At 41.5% G+C, this 16,551-nt stretch overlaps 1 protein-coding gene across 2 annotated transcripts; it reads right to left on the bottom strand.

The window, feature by feature from the left end:
* On the bottom strand, nt 1-16,551 carry LOC137296169 (uncharacterized). Of its 2 annotated transcripts, none has more exons than XM_067827875.1 (5): nt 15,863-16,551; nt 5,483-5,673; nt 2,491-4,287; nt 1,787-1,878; nt 1-1,447 (listed from the first exon to the last, which is right to left on the bottom strand). In XM_067827875.1, exons 1-5 carry the CDS (start codon nt 16,230-16,232, stop codon nt 1,186-1,188), a joined length of 2,712 nt encoding a protein of 903 aa, XP_067683976.1. In that variant the 5' UTR covers nt 16,233-16,551; the 3' UTR covers nt 1-1,185. The 2 variants fall into 2 exon arrangements, with proteins under 2 accessions (XP_067683976.1, XP_067683977.1); XM_067827876.1 differs by lacking the exon at nt 15,863-16,551 and adding an exon at nt 6,238-6,551.

Below are 16,551 nucleotides of genomic sequence, written 5' to 3'. Positions count from 1 at the left end.
TTCCGCATTCCGTGTTTATTCGTGTATAAAGCACATATACTCATATATGAAAGAAGGTTGCATTACGTATGTCGTATCAACAACAATGGACGGTTTGTTGTATTGTTCCCAAACATACATTTGAGGGAGGATTAATTAATCTGTTGATAATCCAAATTCGAAGGCACGCCGTGGAAAGATGGCAGTAACAATAGGTTGTCATACTTTGCAGCTGTCGATGTGAATGCTAACAATGGCATAATACGGATTGAGCTTTTCGGAAGCATTGATAATGAATTGCACTGGCTTAAGACGTCGACTGCTCATCTCACTCACACAAGTCCAGGCGGGCGCTGCCGCAACCTAGTAGTTAAAACGTTTGCTCGTAACGTCGAGGATCGACTCCCCACGTGGGTACAATGTGAAGCCCATTTCTGGTGTCCTCCGTCGTGATATTGCTAAAAGCGGTGTAAAAGCATACGCACTCACTCATCCTAAATCACAGAATCCTGTTGAGCCTAAGGGTCGCAACCAAACACAACTAACAGACAATAGGCAACTGGGTTACCCGTGTCCTCTCGAGGTTAAAAATATATACACAGTGTCACATAAACAACAAGTTTCAATTATGCATCACCGTATTGTCACGGTGTTCCTTCAAACATGCATATTATGTGTAGCTGAAATTGTGAATGTATACGAATACAACACAAAACAGTGTGAACAGTTCCTTCAGTGCTGTTTCACTCCTAATCTGTGATGAAAGCTTCTGTAAAGGCACAACAACACATGGATCCGTGTAAACAGAATCCAGATAACAATCACGCCGGTCCTTCTTTATCTAACTTTACTACCACGTGGTACCTGCCATAGCACAGACAGTTCTGCGTGAATTTAAGACATGCCCTCAACTAACTCAAAGAAATAAATACGCCGTCTTCCACGCGTGGCAATCCTTATGACCAACATAACGACCAAGAACACGGATTGGTCGCCGGCTCTTGTTCGAAGCAAGACACAAGTTGGCACAATGAGGAAGGAATCCTCCTTCTTTCCAAACGTTTCCTTGCAACTGTGTGATGTGAAGCTGAGACTATTCTGAGTGAATTGTGTGGACACTTGTTCTCGAGGACGATGGGGTCTCAATGACTCGTAATGGTCAAGGACGATCGTCAGAATATGATTCCAGAGATTTCTCCAAAGAATTCACGATGCCTTCTTCCTCACTGTATGAGAATATTTGACTCTCAAAGGTTTTCTTAGTTTCACGTGGGAGAACTGCTGCCACCTCTTGCCTCTGCTGCGTTCATTTGGGTTGACATCCGGCCCCTTCAGTCCTTCCTTCATGTAATGTTCCACTAATTCCTTGAGGTTGTCAAAATCTCTGCCACCAGGAAAGATGTAGAGACGAACCTTGATGCCATGCTGACGCTCGAACACGAGATAGTTACGGAGTGCATTCAGATGACTGTAAGTAAAGAAAGGAACATTTGAAATTCCTGCCATGTATGATAATAACAAAAATCTAGAAGCAGAAAGCGAAACAGGCTTCTAAGCATGCCCATCTGGTACAACCGTTTACAAGATAAAAAACGTTTCTTTCACGAGTTTTTGGAACCGGTCTAGTGTTACATCGTCGGCCAAAACTCATACCAAAAGCATAGTATACAGTTATCTACATGTGGTCAAAGTGATTTACATTTGGTGTTTTAATGAAACCCATCAGACACATAATCAGCGCCAATCTGAGATTATCGGTTTCTGGAACACCAAACGTTCTGCGCTGCACAATACATTGAAAACTTACCTAACTGTGATGACATATTGTCTTTTGCGCCCAATCCACCAAACAATGAAATTGCCATCTTCATGCTGGTAATGCCTCATGGTTGTACTGATCTGTTGACAGAAATGTTATCCTTATTGACAAACCAAACAGGATACTACTATTTTTGTTATTGATAAATCGCTAATATACAAAATGAACCGGTAAAGATCCGGGTTAGGGCCGGTCTTCAGTAAACCATGCTTGTCGTAAGAGGCGAACAACGGGATCGGGTGGTCAGGCTTGCTGATCTGGTTGACACAGGTCATCGTATCCCAATTGAGGAGGGTCGGTATTCGTGCTGTAGATCACTGTATTGTCTGGTCGAGACAAGATTATTCACAGGCTGTCACCATACAGCTGGAATATTGCTTAATTGCAGCATTAAACAACAAGCAAACCTGAGTGGTCGCAAGAGGAGACTAACGGGATTGAGTGGACAGTTCTGCTGACTTGGTTGACATATGTCATCCCATTTGCGTATATCGATGGAAATGATATATGTCACCGAATTGTCCGCTCAAGACTCCATTCAACTAGCTGTAATATTAAAGCATGGGTTCCTGAATACCAAATCTAACCGGATCTGCATGGTGTAAAACACCACACATTTACTATCCAAATCAAACACAGATAAAAACGACTTTTCTGACTTAATACGTTCCGGTACTATAAACGTATCTTACCGATTCCTCGGTTTCTTGAGGGCACCATCCAGGCACTGTCTCCAGATCACATGAATCTCTGACAATTGGTCTGTCATGAAACGTCCTCAGTCTCTTCATTGGTATTGGTGGAGACGGTTTCGGTGGGAGGGGCCGAGGCTGGGTTTGGGAGATGGCATCAATGTAAGTATACTGAGAGGTAGGAGTCATACAATCCAGGTATTCCATATCATTAGCACTCCAGTGTCGGTTCGCTGGTTGCGTTTTGGGTACAAAAGGTGTCATTTGCTTCATGTCAAAGTAGGACGCATCCTCTTCTTCATCTTCATCGCCGAACCGAGCGTACACGATTCCTTCTGAATTCATCTGTGATGGCATTGCTGCGGGCATGCTCTCTGACCGACTCATTGCCATATACCCGCTTGGTTGCACCTCAGGCAACCCTTGCGAGCTGACACTTGGGGAGGCTGAGAACCCAAAATACCCGTTGCTGTTTTGCTGAATCACTAAAGGCACAGTCTGGTGTCTGTCATCATCGCTCTCCATTGAACTCTCAAAACACTCGCCTTCCATTGCACCTTCAGCGTTAGATGTCATGGACTCAGTATTTCCTTTGTACGTTAGATATCCATCAGCATCTGTTTCTATAACAGTAAAAGCTGATGCACCACTACTCGATCTACTGCGACTGTCAACATCAACATCCATCAGTGAACTCAGCGAAGCAAATGTTGCATAGCCATGACTGTCCTTTGAGACAACACACTGTGCAGGAGGTCTTTTAAACTCGTCAGGCACTGACTTTGGTCTCTCCTTCTCTTCCTTACTGTCTCTTCTAGAAGGGTTGGTACAGGGTTCACTTGTCTGCCTCAACACAGGGAGAGAATTCGCCCCCTGCATGCCCCGGAGATCTCCTTTGTCTTGAGCCACAACATCTATATAACCATCCTTTCTCTGCTGGAGAACACACGGCATTGGCTTAACATTTGGCACGGGCATTTGTGGCAAGGAGGAAGATGGGAGTATTTTGTCATGGCTAACATATATTTCATTTTTCACACATGGCAAAGGCTTTAGACGAGGCCAGGATGATGCCATACTGCTTGGATTTTCTTGGCGAGATTGCATGGACTGGTTTGAAAATCTGAGAACTGGATGTGTATGAGGAACGTAGTCGGACACTTTTGGAGAGTGCTTTTTTGGCTTAGGCTCTGACCTTCTCTGTGGTTCACATCGTTTCATTAATGTCGTATCATCATCATCATCATCATGTTCAAAGGATGCAGATCTGATACGATCAGGATCAAACAGATATCCTTTAGGTGAAGTCCTCGAGGGAAGTGACCCCAATGTCGGATAGGTTTCCACCACTGAGTACGATGGCTTCTTCAACAACGTTTGACGGTCCACATGTGATGGACCACTCGGCGAATCAAAACTTAAGGAATCTAGATCTAAGTTTGACGAGCTTGGCAAGTTCTGGCATGGCAATGGTCTGGAAGATTCCCTCTGAGAGAGATTGTTGTACGTTTCATAGGTATCTGAATGATCATAACATCCGTTTGATCGGACTTTGGGCGTAGTCACAGAACACAGGTTGTTCGATGTCGAGGCTTCCTCTACCACGGGTATATTGAAAGGGAGCGGTGCTGTCTGGGAAGTGAAAGTGGAAGGACTTCCAAGGTAGAATCCACAGCCTTGGTTACTAGTTACACCCTCCGCCACGTGTTCTTGTGGAGAAGATATCTGAAATCTGCCATAGACGCTTCTGTGAGATTCATCTGTTACTTCACCTTTCTTAACTGACAGCTGTGTTCCCTGTAAAAAATGTTAAAATTAAAATAAAAATCCAATAGCTAATTAAGAGAGCACATTTACAAACTTAACACAGAAAAACAGTTAAAGATATAATTAGTGAGAGCCGTAGACTTGTAGGTGGCGGAACTACCGTTAGACAGTAAACGCGCTGGGGTTAACGTCACTTTTAGCAATATTCTGAGGGGATACCAGAAATGGGCGTCGCACATGTGGAGAATCGAACCCGAGCCATCGGTGTTACGAGCGAACGGTTTAACCACTCTCATACCTCACCACCAATTCCAGTCGCCAGGATATGACGTCATCACATATTTTGAGTGATATATCTGCTCATGTTACTTTCACTGATGTGTCTCCTCTTACGCCCATTGGATCAGTGCCAACAACTAATCGTGACAGCTTCCTCCAACGGTGATGTTTCATATTTACTTCTGTAATTCTATATTTCTACATCGGCGCAGTTCCATGACGAAAACTATTTGTTTCCAATTATATTCTGTGACGTAAGGCTTTATACAGCTCATAACAACCATTGATGTCTGACATGAAAACTCGGCTACAAGACCGAGGTAAGAGGTAATTTATACACCGCCTCAGGAAATGCATTCATTATTCGAGCAGCCAACGAGACAATCCTCCTCAGTTCGCGGATAAAATGTAAACCGATCCCATATACCGGAAAAGGGTAATGACTGAATAAACAAAGAAATTTAACTCGATACCTACTACAGATTTTACAATACGGAAACTACACCATTTTAAATATACCGAAGAAAGCACGTAATCTTCTCATGAAAACACAAGCTCTCCAGAACAGTACAGGCCAAGGTCGAGTAACATAATATAATTCATTATTAGAAATAATACTCAACATCAGGTAGAAGCAAAGGTATTGTATATTACTGTAGGAAAAAATAAGTGATCACATGGAAGGACAAGCATTCCCTTATTTCTTTCCAAGTTTCTTCACAAGCTATGCAATACAAAGCTAGTGAAAAATAAATTGAAAAAATAGGGGAACACATGTGCTTGCATGTGATCCCTGATATTTTGTCAGTGTACTACAATTTGTACTTGACGTCCTCATATTCAAATATATAAGGTAAAAACTGCAACAGCATTAGTCATAACACAGTTATCGTTGTAAATGACATGATTTGTTTGCTTTTGCATTCAGGACAAGGTGGCTTGTTACCTTGAGATGATAAGCAGGTGTTTGCCAAGTAATCTGAGGGGTGGGACCTGTTATCACATAGCTTGGAAGACCCGGTAGAACGTTCTCCAGACTGGCTGCCAGAGTAGAATCCTTCTTAGTCGTCACCAACAGGTATTTAAACTGTCCTCTTTCGTCCTCAATCTTGACGTTAAGCTGCATAGAATGCAAATCTGAAAGGGAAATGTTCAGTTGAGTTCACGGTCATTTAAAAACATCTATTCAGTGACGTCCCTGCACACCTGAATAGACACACCTGTTTAACACGTGCATTTATAACTATTATTACCTGAATGGGGTATGCAAATACTACATACCAGTGAAATACATTCAGTGTCTGAATAAAAAACATGTTGGCGAATTAAGGTGGGAGACACTCAAATAAGAAGACACCGTTCCAGGTCGCTTGCTGTATACGGTTTGGGACTGACACGATGGTATATAATTACATACTTTTGTGTCAGACTGACCTTGTCAGGCTTGAGGCACGTTTAGGTATGGGGATGGAGCTATTCAATTCGGCCACACTGCGAATACCTACTGCGCGACATATGACTTTTTGATATTCAGAACGTCCAATCACACATGAAGCCATTATCAATTCAAATAAGTTTGCTTTGGGAGTTGCCTGTACATAGATGCATTCCGCAGAGAATCACGCGATGAATACATAATTATGCATGCTGTAAAATGCGGTAAAGTAAAAAAGTAAAGAAAAAAATGTTTCACCAACAGACCGAGTTTCATTTTCAGTCTTGTTGCAACGGCTTGTGTTCTGCAAAGGAACCTCGATGTATCTTGAAGAAGGGCGATACAATGGCCTCGTTACTAAGCCAACAGACATTGTGTCGAATAGCCAGGGATGTTTACGTCACAGGACCTGGTACTCGCCCGAAGGGTCATCTAGGGTCACATGAACTCACGTTTTTCCCTCGCTGTCTACTGTCGGGGAGCAGCCCTTCGCTTGCATTGTTCCCCAGAAATGATAACTCGCATCTTTTGTGACAGAAATGACAATGTGGTACTTAAGAACAATTGTGTACACTTCTGTAAAGAGTTTCAAACAGATGTCATAAATACTGAATTTTCTCAGATCAACAGGACATAATTTAAATGGATGGTGGTGAATTTGTATCACGTGTTGTTTGTACATGCGTCGATTTATTTCCTTGTCAAATAAATAAATTTAAACCTTGAACTTTGGAACCGGAAAATGAAAGGTAGTCATAGGTCAATGAATATGTGTCTTTCTTTAAAGTAGATGGTCTATAGTGACAAAATAAATGTGACTCACATGCTAACTGATAATGATTCACATACTGATAGTGATTCACATGCTCAAAGTGATATTCACATACCAATCGACAGTAATTCACATATGCTAATCGATAATGGTTTACATGTTAATCAATGGTGAATTACGAGCCGATCGATACTCAAATGCTGATTGATAGTTATGTGCGAGGTAACTGATACTAATCGACAGTGATTCACATGTTAATCGATAGTGAATCACATGCTAGCCGATATACGATCACATGGTAATCGTTAGTGATTCACGTGTTAATCGATAGTGAATCACGAGCAAATTGATAGTGATTAACATGCTAACCGATGGTAATGTACGTGACAACTGATATAACCCTGAGCGGGTTGGGCGGCTGACTTTGTGTGCTGGCGATTAGGTGTCTGACGCTGAGGGTGCGGGTTCGAATCCCGGATGATGGATGGATGATGTAAAACAGACGCACAGTGACAGCAGATGTCTGACAAGTGTCAGTTGGCCACTGGAATAATACGCTTTGCTTTGTATTTTATAATTGGTCTCCTTGCGTGACCAGTACATATCCTGTATATTTGATACATTGCTACAGGAACTTTGAAGAGGCAGATATTTTTTATGCGTACAAACCCCTCCAGTTTAACATGTGCTTAGACGTCACTCAAACTCGTCCATCCTGATCGAAAAATTCATGGTAAATTATATTCTAAGGAGAAACACTAATAAACACCACAAAGGTGAACAATTTTGTCTAAACACCTACGCCTTCCCGCTTCGGTCTATTGTGCTTCGAGGTTTAACATTCTTCTTGGTCATTAATACGAGTTGGATGAATGTCACATCCGGTATATCCCGAATCTTGCTTCAGCGTCAGCGTTTCAAGTCCATATGAATATAAACCACATCAGTGGCCTTGACAAGAGGTGTTCTCGGGGAAAGCTTGTGTAGACGAGAACGTTTTCGGTAACACATTTCCGTGAAATATGCTTAGTAAAGTACATGAACATGACAATTCTTTTTCCCAGGCCTCTCAATCCCGCCAATCCCGACCCATTACAACACGTCCTTCGCACTCGACTTCCCCTCGTGGCACATTGACTCAATAAGAAATCTTTTCCCACTGATATTCTGAACATCTATTGTTTTGTTGGATTTTTTTTAAAAAGAAAACCGAGTTCTATAAATAGCCAACGTCTTTATTGCAATTTATTTCAGTACAGACAGGTATTAACGCCGTTATCAAGCAAGAAGATTTGGTTTCCTTCATCTTCACTTCAAAATGCCTCTCAAAGAAATATTTTTGTCTGGTGTTACATTTCATATCAGCTGAGAAATTCTGAATCAAAGGTTGTAAATATTAGACTAAATTGTAAGGAACGAAGTTCAGACTAGGAAAAAGCAACAAACATTATTTCCTTTCGATTATAGGCGTAAAAGTGTTTTCATAAATTTTCGTGATTCATAAAGTTAGTGACATTTTATTCTGACAATTTTTAAGCCATAACATTTGTAATTAATTACAATTTCCTGATGTCCTCACCCATGGCTGTCGTGTTAAACAATTACGCTAAAGTCAACTGAGACAACACGGAATTGAGCTGGGTTGGGTTTTATCGCCGCTTTGAAATGTATTTATACTATAACATCACGGCGTGTCTGCCGAAAGTGGGAGGGAAACCCGAAGTAAAGGCAGATATTTCAAGTTATTTACTTTCGGCTGAAACCCAAGCGTGCAGGAATCGTACCGACAAATCCAGAACGACATGCAGGGTTAATTTGTATTTATACCGATAATCATGAGGACGAAACTCTGCACAGCGAAATTCGGACCTCCGTGATAGGAAGCAGTACGCGACTCATGCTATATGTCCGTTTAAATATTGAACACCAATATCATATAACAAAATATGACATTGTTCCGCAGTAAAGTAAGTGAGGCTTGATATCCACCTAAAGCTATACGCGATCCGACGTGGTATAATGTGTCTGCTAAACATACTCTATGTACATTTTTGACAATATGCAATTCGGATATTTTTGTTCGAATAAAACGAAATACTGGAATAACAACTGCAAAAATAGGCCTCACATGCGTCCACTCATGTTATCACAGATACGCTATACATATACTCCGCTAGCCTTTTTGGCACAGTGAATATTCCGTTTGCCAGGGAAGCGGAAGATCTATGATTCAAACCCGTTATCCCGTCATAACACAACATGGTACTTCACGTTACCCCCATTCACGCTTGCTTGAAGGGGATAACACATGGGTTGGCACGGAGTGCAGTGTTCATGCTGATCTGAGCCATAATTCAATGAGATTGCACCATACAACAGCCGACCAATAAGGGACGCCCATGCTTGAGTTGTATAACTGAATTAATCTCCTTTCATACAAATCCTTATCCATACATGTGTAATTTAAAAGGTCCATACTTACTGTTGTTAAATAAAGAATTCCAATTGTTAGATCTAGTACAGTCGTCCGCAGCCATCTCCCAGGTTCCTGGTATGTACTGTTAATATGAATACACTTCTCACATAACCTCATCTAGTCAGACTAGCATGGACAGCTGTTACTGTATGCATGCGCATTGTATCTTTATCATGAATGTGCATGCTTGTAATAGGTCTCCAAAGAAATACACGTATCCTGTCAACACTCGTACCAGTTAAAATGCAGAAGAAAAAACAGGATCAACATAAAGTGCAAATCAGCGTGTCAGTTTATCATACGGGTCGTACTGCTTGTAGCGCAGACGTTTTGCATTGAGACATATGCATTGGGAATATGTCATAAATTTCAAGCTTAATGTTGAGTAAAACGATAGTTTCCTTAACAAATAACCAATGTGACATGAGGAACCAACATGGTGTTTGTTGTATTGGAACAAGTTACACAAGCATATATTCTCCGAAATGAACATATCTTACATACAGAACTGCTTCATCAATTATATTCATGAGATATAACGAAAAGAGCCAAGAGACTTTCTCCAGAAGTCGTGCTAACTGCCGCACACTATAGAGTTGCATGGGGCGTATTGGGTATATTTATTTCTTGGTCTGTATGACAAATTACGGGGCGTTTAATACTGTGATGTACATGCGCGCTTGTTAATCGGGAAAAATGGAATTGAATACGATGTCTCATTAAATGCTCGAATGTTTGGTATTAGTGGTTTCTGTATAGTGAGTTTGGCTTTACGCCGATTTCACCCATTGCACCCATGTGGGGAATCCAACCTCGGTCTTGGGCGTGACGAGAGGACGCTTTAACAACTAGACTACCCCCCCCCCCTTACCCCACCGACCAGGTATTTGCATAGTACGCTAATACACCTGGGCCTCCTTTCACAAAGCACTAAGGCGATTGTAAGATAACCTTAGTTCAGTGTTAGAGAATGGGAGTTATAGTGATACTTAGTAAAGGCTGCATCGTGAAACGACCTCAGATTAATACATACATACATACCCGTCTTAGAGCTTTGTTCTGTACTCATGCTGAAGATATACTTATAGTGGATGCAGGGTGTTTATAATTGCAAGGTTGTTGGTTAAACGTATTTTTTTTCTTTTTGCTGCATATTTTCAAGCGTATGTCTGATATTAAGGTATTATGTGTATACAAATATCAGAGTATGCTTCTCTCGCTCCCTCCTCTTTTTCTCTACCTCCTTCGCTCTACCCTCTCGCTCTTTCCTTCCACTCCCTCTTTTCCCCCCTCTCTCTCCCTCTTCCTTTCTCCGTCCTCTCTCAATCCTCTCTCATTCCATTACTCTCCCACCCTACCCCCACCCCTCGTTTCAATAAACTCGCATATCTGTGACAGTAGCATCCACGTGCCTTTAACACAGTCGACAGTTCCGTGTATGAACCAACCCCCGAGGAATCAATTCAGATTGCCTGTGCATTGACCGCGATACATCTGTGTTTTAATGTGTACAGTGCGAGACGTATACCCTTAGGTTGATAAATGCTATGTTGTAAAACTCATTAACCTCGGTGTCTTACTAATTACTCAAATCAACATGGACTGAGTCACGCTTTACTTTCGGTCCCGTTACACACTTCATTGTATGGTTTCCGGCAAGTATGTTGTCTATGCATGTACAGGGTATGAGTCATTTCACTACGTTATTAATGCTATTGATTGTGTTTGTATGTGTCGCACCATCCAGCAGTTTAACGGGGCAGCTGCCGACATGGCATCCCTGTTGCTAAGTAACAGGTAAATCATTGATTCGGAGTGGCATGCGCAGTCAACTGATAGCAATTAGAGTCAGGGCGTGGTCATACTTCTGGCTTTAAGAGCAATCTGCTATACACGCTGTGGTTGCAATGTGTATTTAGGCTCTATTATAAGCATGTACCTTAAAATAAATATGTTCAATGGTGTCCTTACACATGTATCTTAAACACGAAGTACAATTTAAAACGAAGGCCGTAATGTTTCAAACGTTCAACTGCATTTAATGCGAAAACGGGCACGGTTACTATGAACTTCGGTTGTGACGAAATAGTTTAGTAACAGATACTTGCTGTAGAGTTAAGCCGAAATGCGTGTAACGAACTTCGGTTATAACTAACTAAATTCAGTAGTCTCTTAGAGTTCGTGGGGCGGTGGGGTAACTTGTGGTTAAAGCGTTCGCTCGTCACGCCGAAGACCCGGGTTCAGTTCCAAACATGGGCACAATGTGTGAAGCCCATTTTCTGGTGTCCCCCGCCGTGATATTGCAGGAATATTGCTAAAAGCGGCGTAAAACTAAACTCACTTACTCACTCTTAGAGTTCGTATTAGTAATCTTTATTATTAGTATTAGTATTATTGTTGGACCTCATGTATGAACAGTCGAAGTGATTCTTATAGGAAAGAACTGGAGGTAGTGCCTTATATATGCTTTTAACAAATGCGTCACAAGGAATTTAAAACCCAAACGAATTTATCGAATCTACGAAACTAAATTTGCATGATCGATAATTAATGCTGAAAAACAGACACAATTATGCGAACATTTTTTAACGTTGAACTACTGAGTGAGTGAGTTTATTTTTACGCCGCACTCAGCAATATTCCAGCTATATTCCGGATATAAATGATCGAGTCTGGACCAGACAATCCAGTGATCAACAACATGAGCATCGATCTGCGCAGTTGGGAACCCCAATGACATGTGTCAACCAAGTCAGCGAGCTTAACCATCCGATCCCGTTAGTCGCCTCTTACGACAAGCACAGTCGCCTTTTATAGCAAGCATGGGTTGCTGAAGGCCTGTTCTACCCCGGGATCTTCACTGATATCATAAACATCATATCATATAATTCCTCTCTTCGTAGTATTGTCCCGCCTTGATATTGCTCTGGAATATTGCGTAAAACCACATTCACTCACTCTAAATGTTCTTGTAAACGGTAGGCCGCCACTGTCTCGATGAGTCAGACAGTAAAGTCAACCGAACTGCTGCAGTACACGATCATAATACCACACACCCTTGCACCCGGAAGAGGGGGTCGGGTAGGAGGGGAGGGTGTAGCATGCAGGGGTCTCCCTATACAGTGAGCACACAGATAGATGCACACACACAAACACAGAGCTAGAGAGAGACAGTGGTGGTAGTGGTGGTAGTGGTGGTGGTGTTGAAGGGAGGGGGGGGGGGAGGGGTACACGTTCATACACAACCTACCCTGTCGTCTCTACTTTGCATTCCGGATTGATTCATTTACGGTTGGTCCACATTTAGTCATTTAGTCTAAAGCAAAATCATATACTACTACTTTGATGTCATTTCACTCACTCATGGTAAAATCTGAGATAAGTACCACATTTATGCAATGCATTTCATACATTCAATAATAATTGCAAACAATATAAATCCTACATAGTTTTCTATTCTAGAAAAAAATAACCATTAATATAAACAACAATACCCTCCACCACTAATTTAGAAAAAAGGCCTGTTCGTCATATTCATTTTGCACTGTTTCTTTAACCTCAAATAATAAGCGGCATAAAGGAATCAATGAGATAGCCTTTCCCAGCAATTGCTTCCTGTCCCACGTTGCCTAACATTATCGTAACTGCAACATGAACACCAGGAAGTGATGTCAGTAACAGCTCGTCAATTCCATCCAGTCTATTGTGCGTGCTAATGGCGATTACCTGCCAACTCGGCCCGTTGTCACTCTAGCGTATAATATACCCCTTGGTGGTTAAGGCAATACCAAATCCTATTAGACCTTTTGCGATGTTTTACAAATGCTTCGTGAAGATTGTTGGTAAAATGGATTAATTTTTTAAGCTCCATGATACAGAATTGTATTTTACAGTGAAGGTCATGGAACAATACGGGTTACATCATAGAAAAATATGTGTGATTTGTAAAGCGAATTTGACCACAATTTGAATTGATCAACCCTACTGGACACGTGTACTAATAAGATGGTGTACATTGCAACTATTTGTCATGTCCAATGAAACAAGGATACTGGACATTACATTTAGTTCATAAAAGATATTTGAAATCAGTATTTCTCCTTTTAAGCAGGAAGTGCTGTTTTCTGTTACTTTCATGTTCATTTTGAATAGGCTATACTGACACAACTGCAAGAGTATTCCAAAATGCCTTTCAATAGTCACTATTTGTCCAACTCTACGGGCAAACACAATTTCTTTACATACAAAACTACATTCAACTTTCCCAAAGGACAATGATGTCGACAATTTAAAATTGAGTAATGACATACTGTCACAATGGTTATACAGGGGAGGAAAACGAAGTGAGAATATTACATTCAAAGTAAGTCATCAGTTCGTCATTTCCGGAACTACAAACTACTCTAATACTAAGTTCTGTTTGATTTTCTAAGAAATGTGTTTATGTTAACTATCTAGAACAGGAAAAAGCAGGTCAGACTGACAAATATGTAGTGTATCAAAACCACAATGAACTAACGCATCAGATGGAGTCTGTGTGTAACTAAATATGTCAAGGTGGTTAGACTTCTTATTGATGATAATCACCTCAGATCAACCTATCAACAGATAGGGCACTATCTGGTCATGCTTCGGGTATGTTTTTGTGAATAAAAATAAACAAGAGGAACGTGTTTCTAGTTCGTGAGGTAATTAACTGAGAATGTCTGAAAAGATGCAAGTATTCATGGAATATTCATTGGGAGTAGGGAACCCAAAGGAAACAATGAAATGAGGAGAAGCATTAATAATTCATGTCATCGGTGTGGCATTGTCGCGTGTCATTGATAATATGGATGACTCATGGGCAACGATTGTTCTTATGAAATTGTGCCTATACATTGATTACTGCCTTAACCTGTCGTTTTGAAGACAATACTGTTTGGAGAGAAATAGCAACAACATAATTGCAGTCAGGTCGATAGTTTTCTTTGTAAAGGCTGCATGCCATGATGGAGGGAGATCAAGCGTCATCAAGCACATTTTACTCATAAACAGAATAAACTTTCAAAACCACAAGAAATCTTTAGTGAAAGCACAGTCTATTGTAGGAATTCGTCTAAATCTCGGGCACGTGTAATATGAATCACTATCAAATATTGATGTATAAGGTGTTAGTGAACGTGGGAGCATTTCTTAGTTCAGCGGTGGCACCCATGAGTAACACATGCACAGGCAAGGCAATTCTCCAAATGCTTTAACTCTGAAAGTTGTCAAATGTTCTTTTTCTTCAATCAAAAACTTCGGAAATAGTTATGTTCTATTCATGTTTCGTAGAAAAAATGTTGATCGAAGGCCCCATTCCGCAAAACGGTCGTATCGATAGGGTGATCGTAACTCTCATACTTTAACATAGTCGTAAGACAGTCGTAGTGTACGTTCGCTTTGAGGAACGGGGCCCAGGATAACAACGCAGCCGTTGTCTGTACAGGATAAGAAACATGTCAACAACAGTATGCTCGGCCAAACGTTACTAGGAGCATAGACTTTCTTGACCTTGCTAACCATCGAGTGACCATTTCCAACGCATATTTCATATCAAACTATCTAATAACAGACATACTTTCCAGTACTTTCCAGCCTTCGTAATGTACTGTATGAAGGCGGTGAGTAGCCAAGTGGACACAGCGTTCGGTCGTCACGGCGAAGCCTCGTGTTCGATTTCCCACATGGGTACAATATGGTAAGTTCATTTCTGGTGTTTCCACCGTGGTATTGCTGGAATATTGCTAAAAGCAGCGTAAAAGCATTCTCACTCACTCGTAATATGTTGCAACCGATATGTTTGTATTAATTTGAATTTATAAGAACAAAGATCATTGCTTTGGACAATTCTTCACAAATACGGTGACAGGTTAGTATGTAATCACTGTACATTTGCTTGAAAACGTGAGTCATCAAATACTATATAGTTATAGATTAAATGTGTTTGTACATTGTCTGGCCGTGAGTCACAACGACAGATGTCACCTAGAAACGTATTTCCACAATACCAATCAATATATATGAACCACATACACAGTTCAAATATATTCATTCAAACATACAAAAAGTATACTTGATAAATTACAAATTGCAGCACGATAAAATATGAACGTGCAAAACAAAACCCAGTTCTGACTCTCGACCGAAATAGATGATGTTAAGAATGAAATAGAACTGATTTAGCATACCATGATCGTTATTTTATTATGGGGCTAGGGACCCTTGATATTTGTGGCTGGGTAGGGGGTGGTTATGATGATTCCTATGTACAATGTACAATGTGACTGGCAACCGCCCATCCCTCCACCCCACCCCACCCTGCATGTCAAGTACATAATCAATTACTCCCCCACCCCACTCTCACATGTTTTAGCATAATCTTTAGATATTTCATCATGTACAAAATTGATGCGCCCAACTCTCTACCCCAATGCATGTGTACAACACTGATGACACCACCATCAATACACACCCATCCCCCACCACAACCACCACCACCAAAATGACCCTACCCCCACCTCGCCAGAACAAGATGGATGACACCCCCACCCCACCCCCTTATAATCATCATCATCACCCCTAAATTAAGAACGATCCCTGAGGAATGGTTTTCACGTACCTTTGCATGCTTTGACGACTAGATCGACACAGTCTTCTCTATTCTGACGTCTCAATGCATTCAGAAGGACGAAGACCGTGCTCCCGCTTCTTTTGCCCCAATCTCGGAGCATGCGGCATCCTGGAAACACTTGAATAACTTGAGCATGGCGTCTGATCTGCTCCACTTCAGCTGCTGTACTGATACCCAGCTCCTCCGCCACCCCCTCCCAATTGCCAGCCACCCCCCGGACTTCGTTAAACAGCATCATTCCCAGGTTATCTAGAGCTTGGCCGGGTAGGTGATCCACCCGTAGGTCTAAAATCTGTGGGGGAAGATGTTCGATCGCCGACACCCGTCTATCGAGGTCCATTCTCCATGAATCGTTCATGATGATCTTTAATCTGTTTATGTCAACGAGGCTGTAGGTCCTTCTTGGAAAGTTATCGTTCAATCGCGGAAATCCAGTTTGACAACAAACTCGACCTCCATTTGCGCCCTGCCATTGCAACAGGTATGCTGACACATTGTATAGATGTTATGTCCAGATGTGTCAACTTGAGGCTAATTAAGTCATTACCTCTCCGCCCATCTCTTCATCACAGCTCGTGTTAATATTGAACACCGTTCACCGTTGTAAGCGAGTGTTTACTGTTTCGCTATAAGGTGTTGGGACTTGAAACATGCCTCTACACGTCACGAGCAGACTG

This window comes from Haliotis asinina, chromosome 9 (assembly GCF_037392515.1).
Source record: "Haliotis asinina isolate JCU_RB_2024 chromosome 9, JCU_Hal_asi_v2, whole genome shotgun sequence".
Classification (NCBI taxonomy): Eukaryota; Metazoa; Mollusca; class Gastropoda; order Lepetellida; family Haliotidae; genus Haliotis; species Haliotis asinina.
The sequence above is the reverse complement of the archived record's forward strand: the minus strand, read 5'-3'. Positions and strand labels throughout refer to the sequence as shown.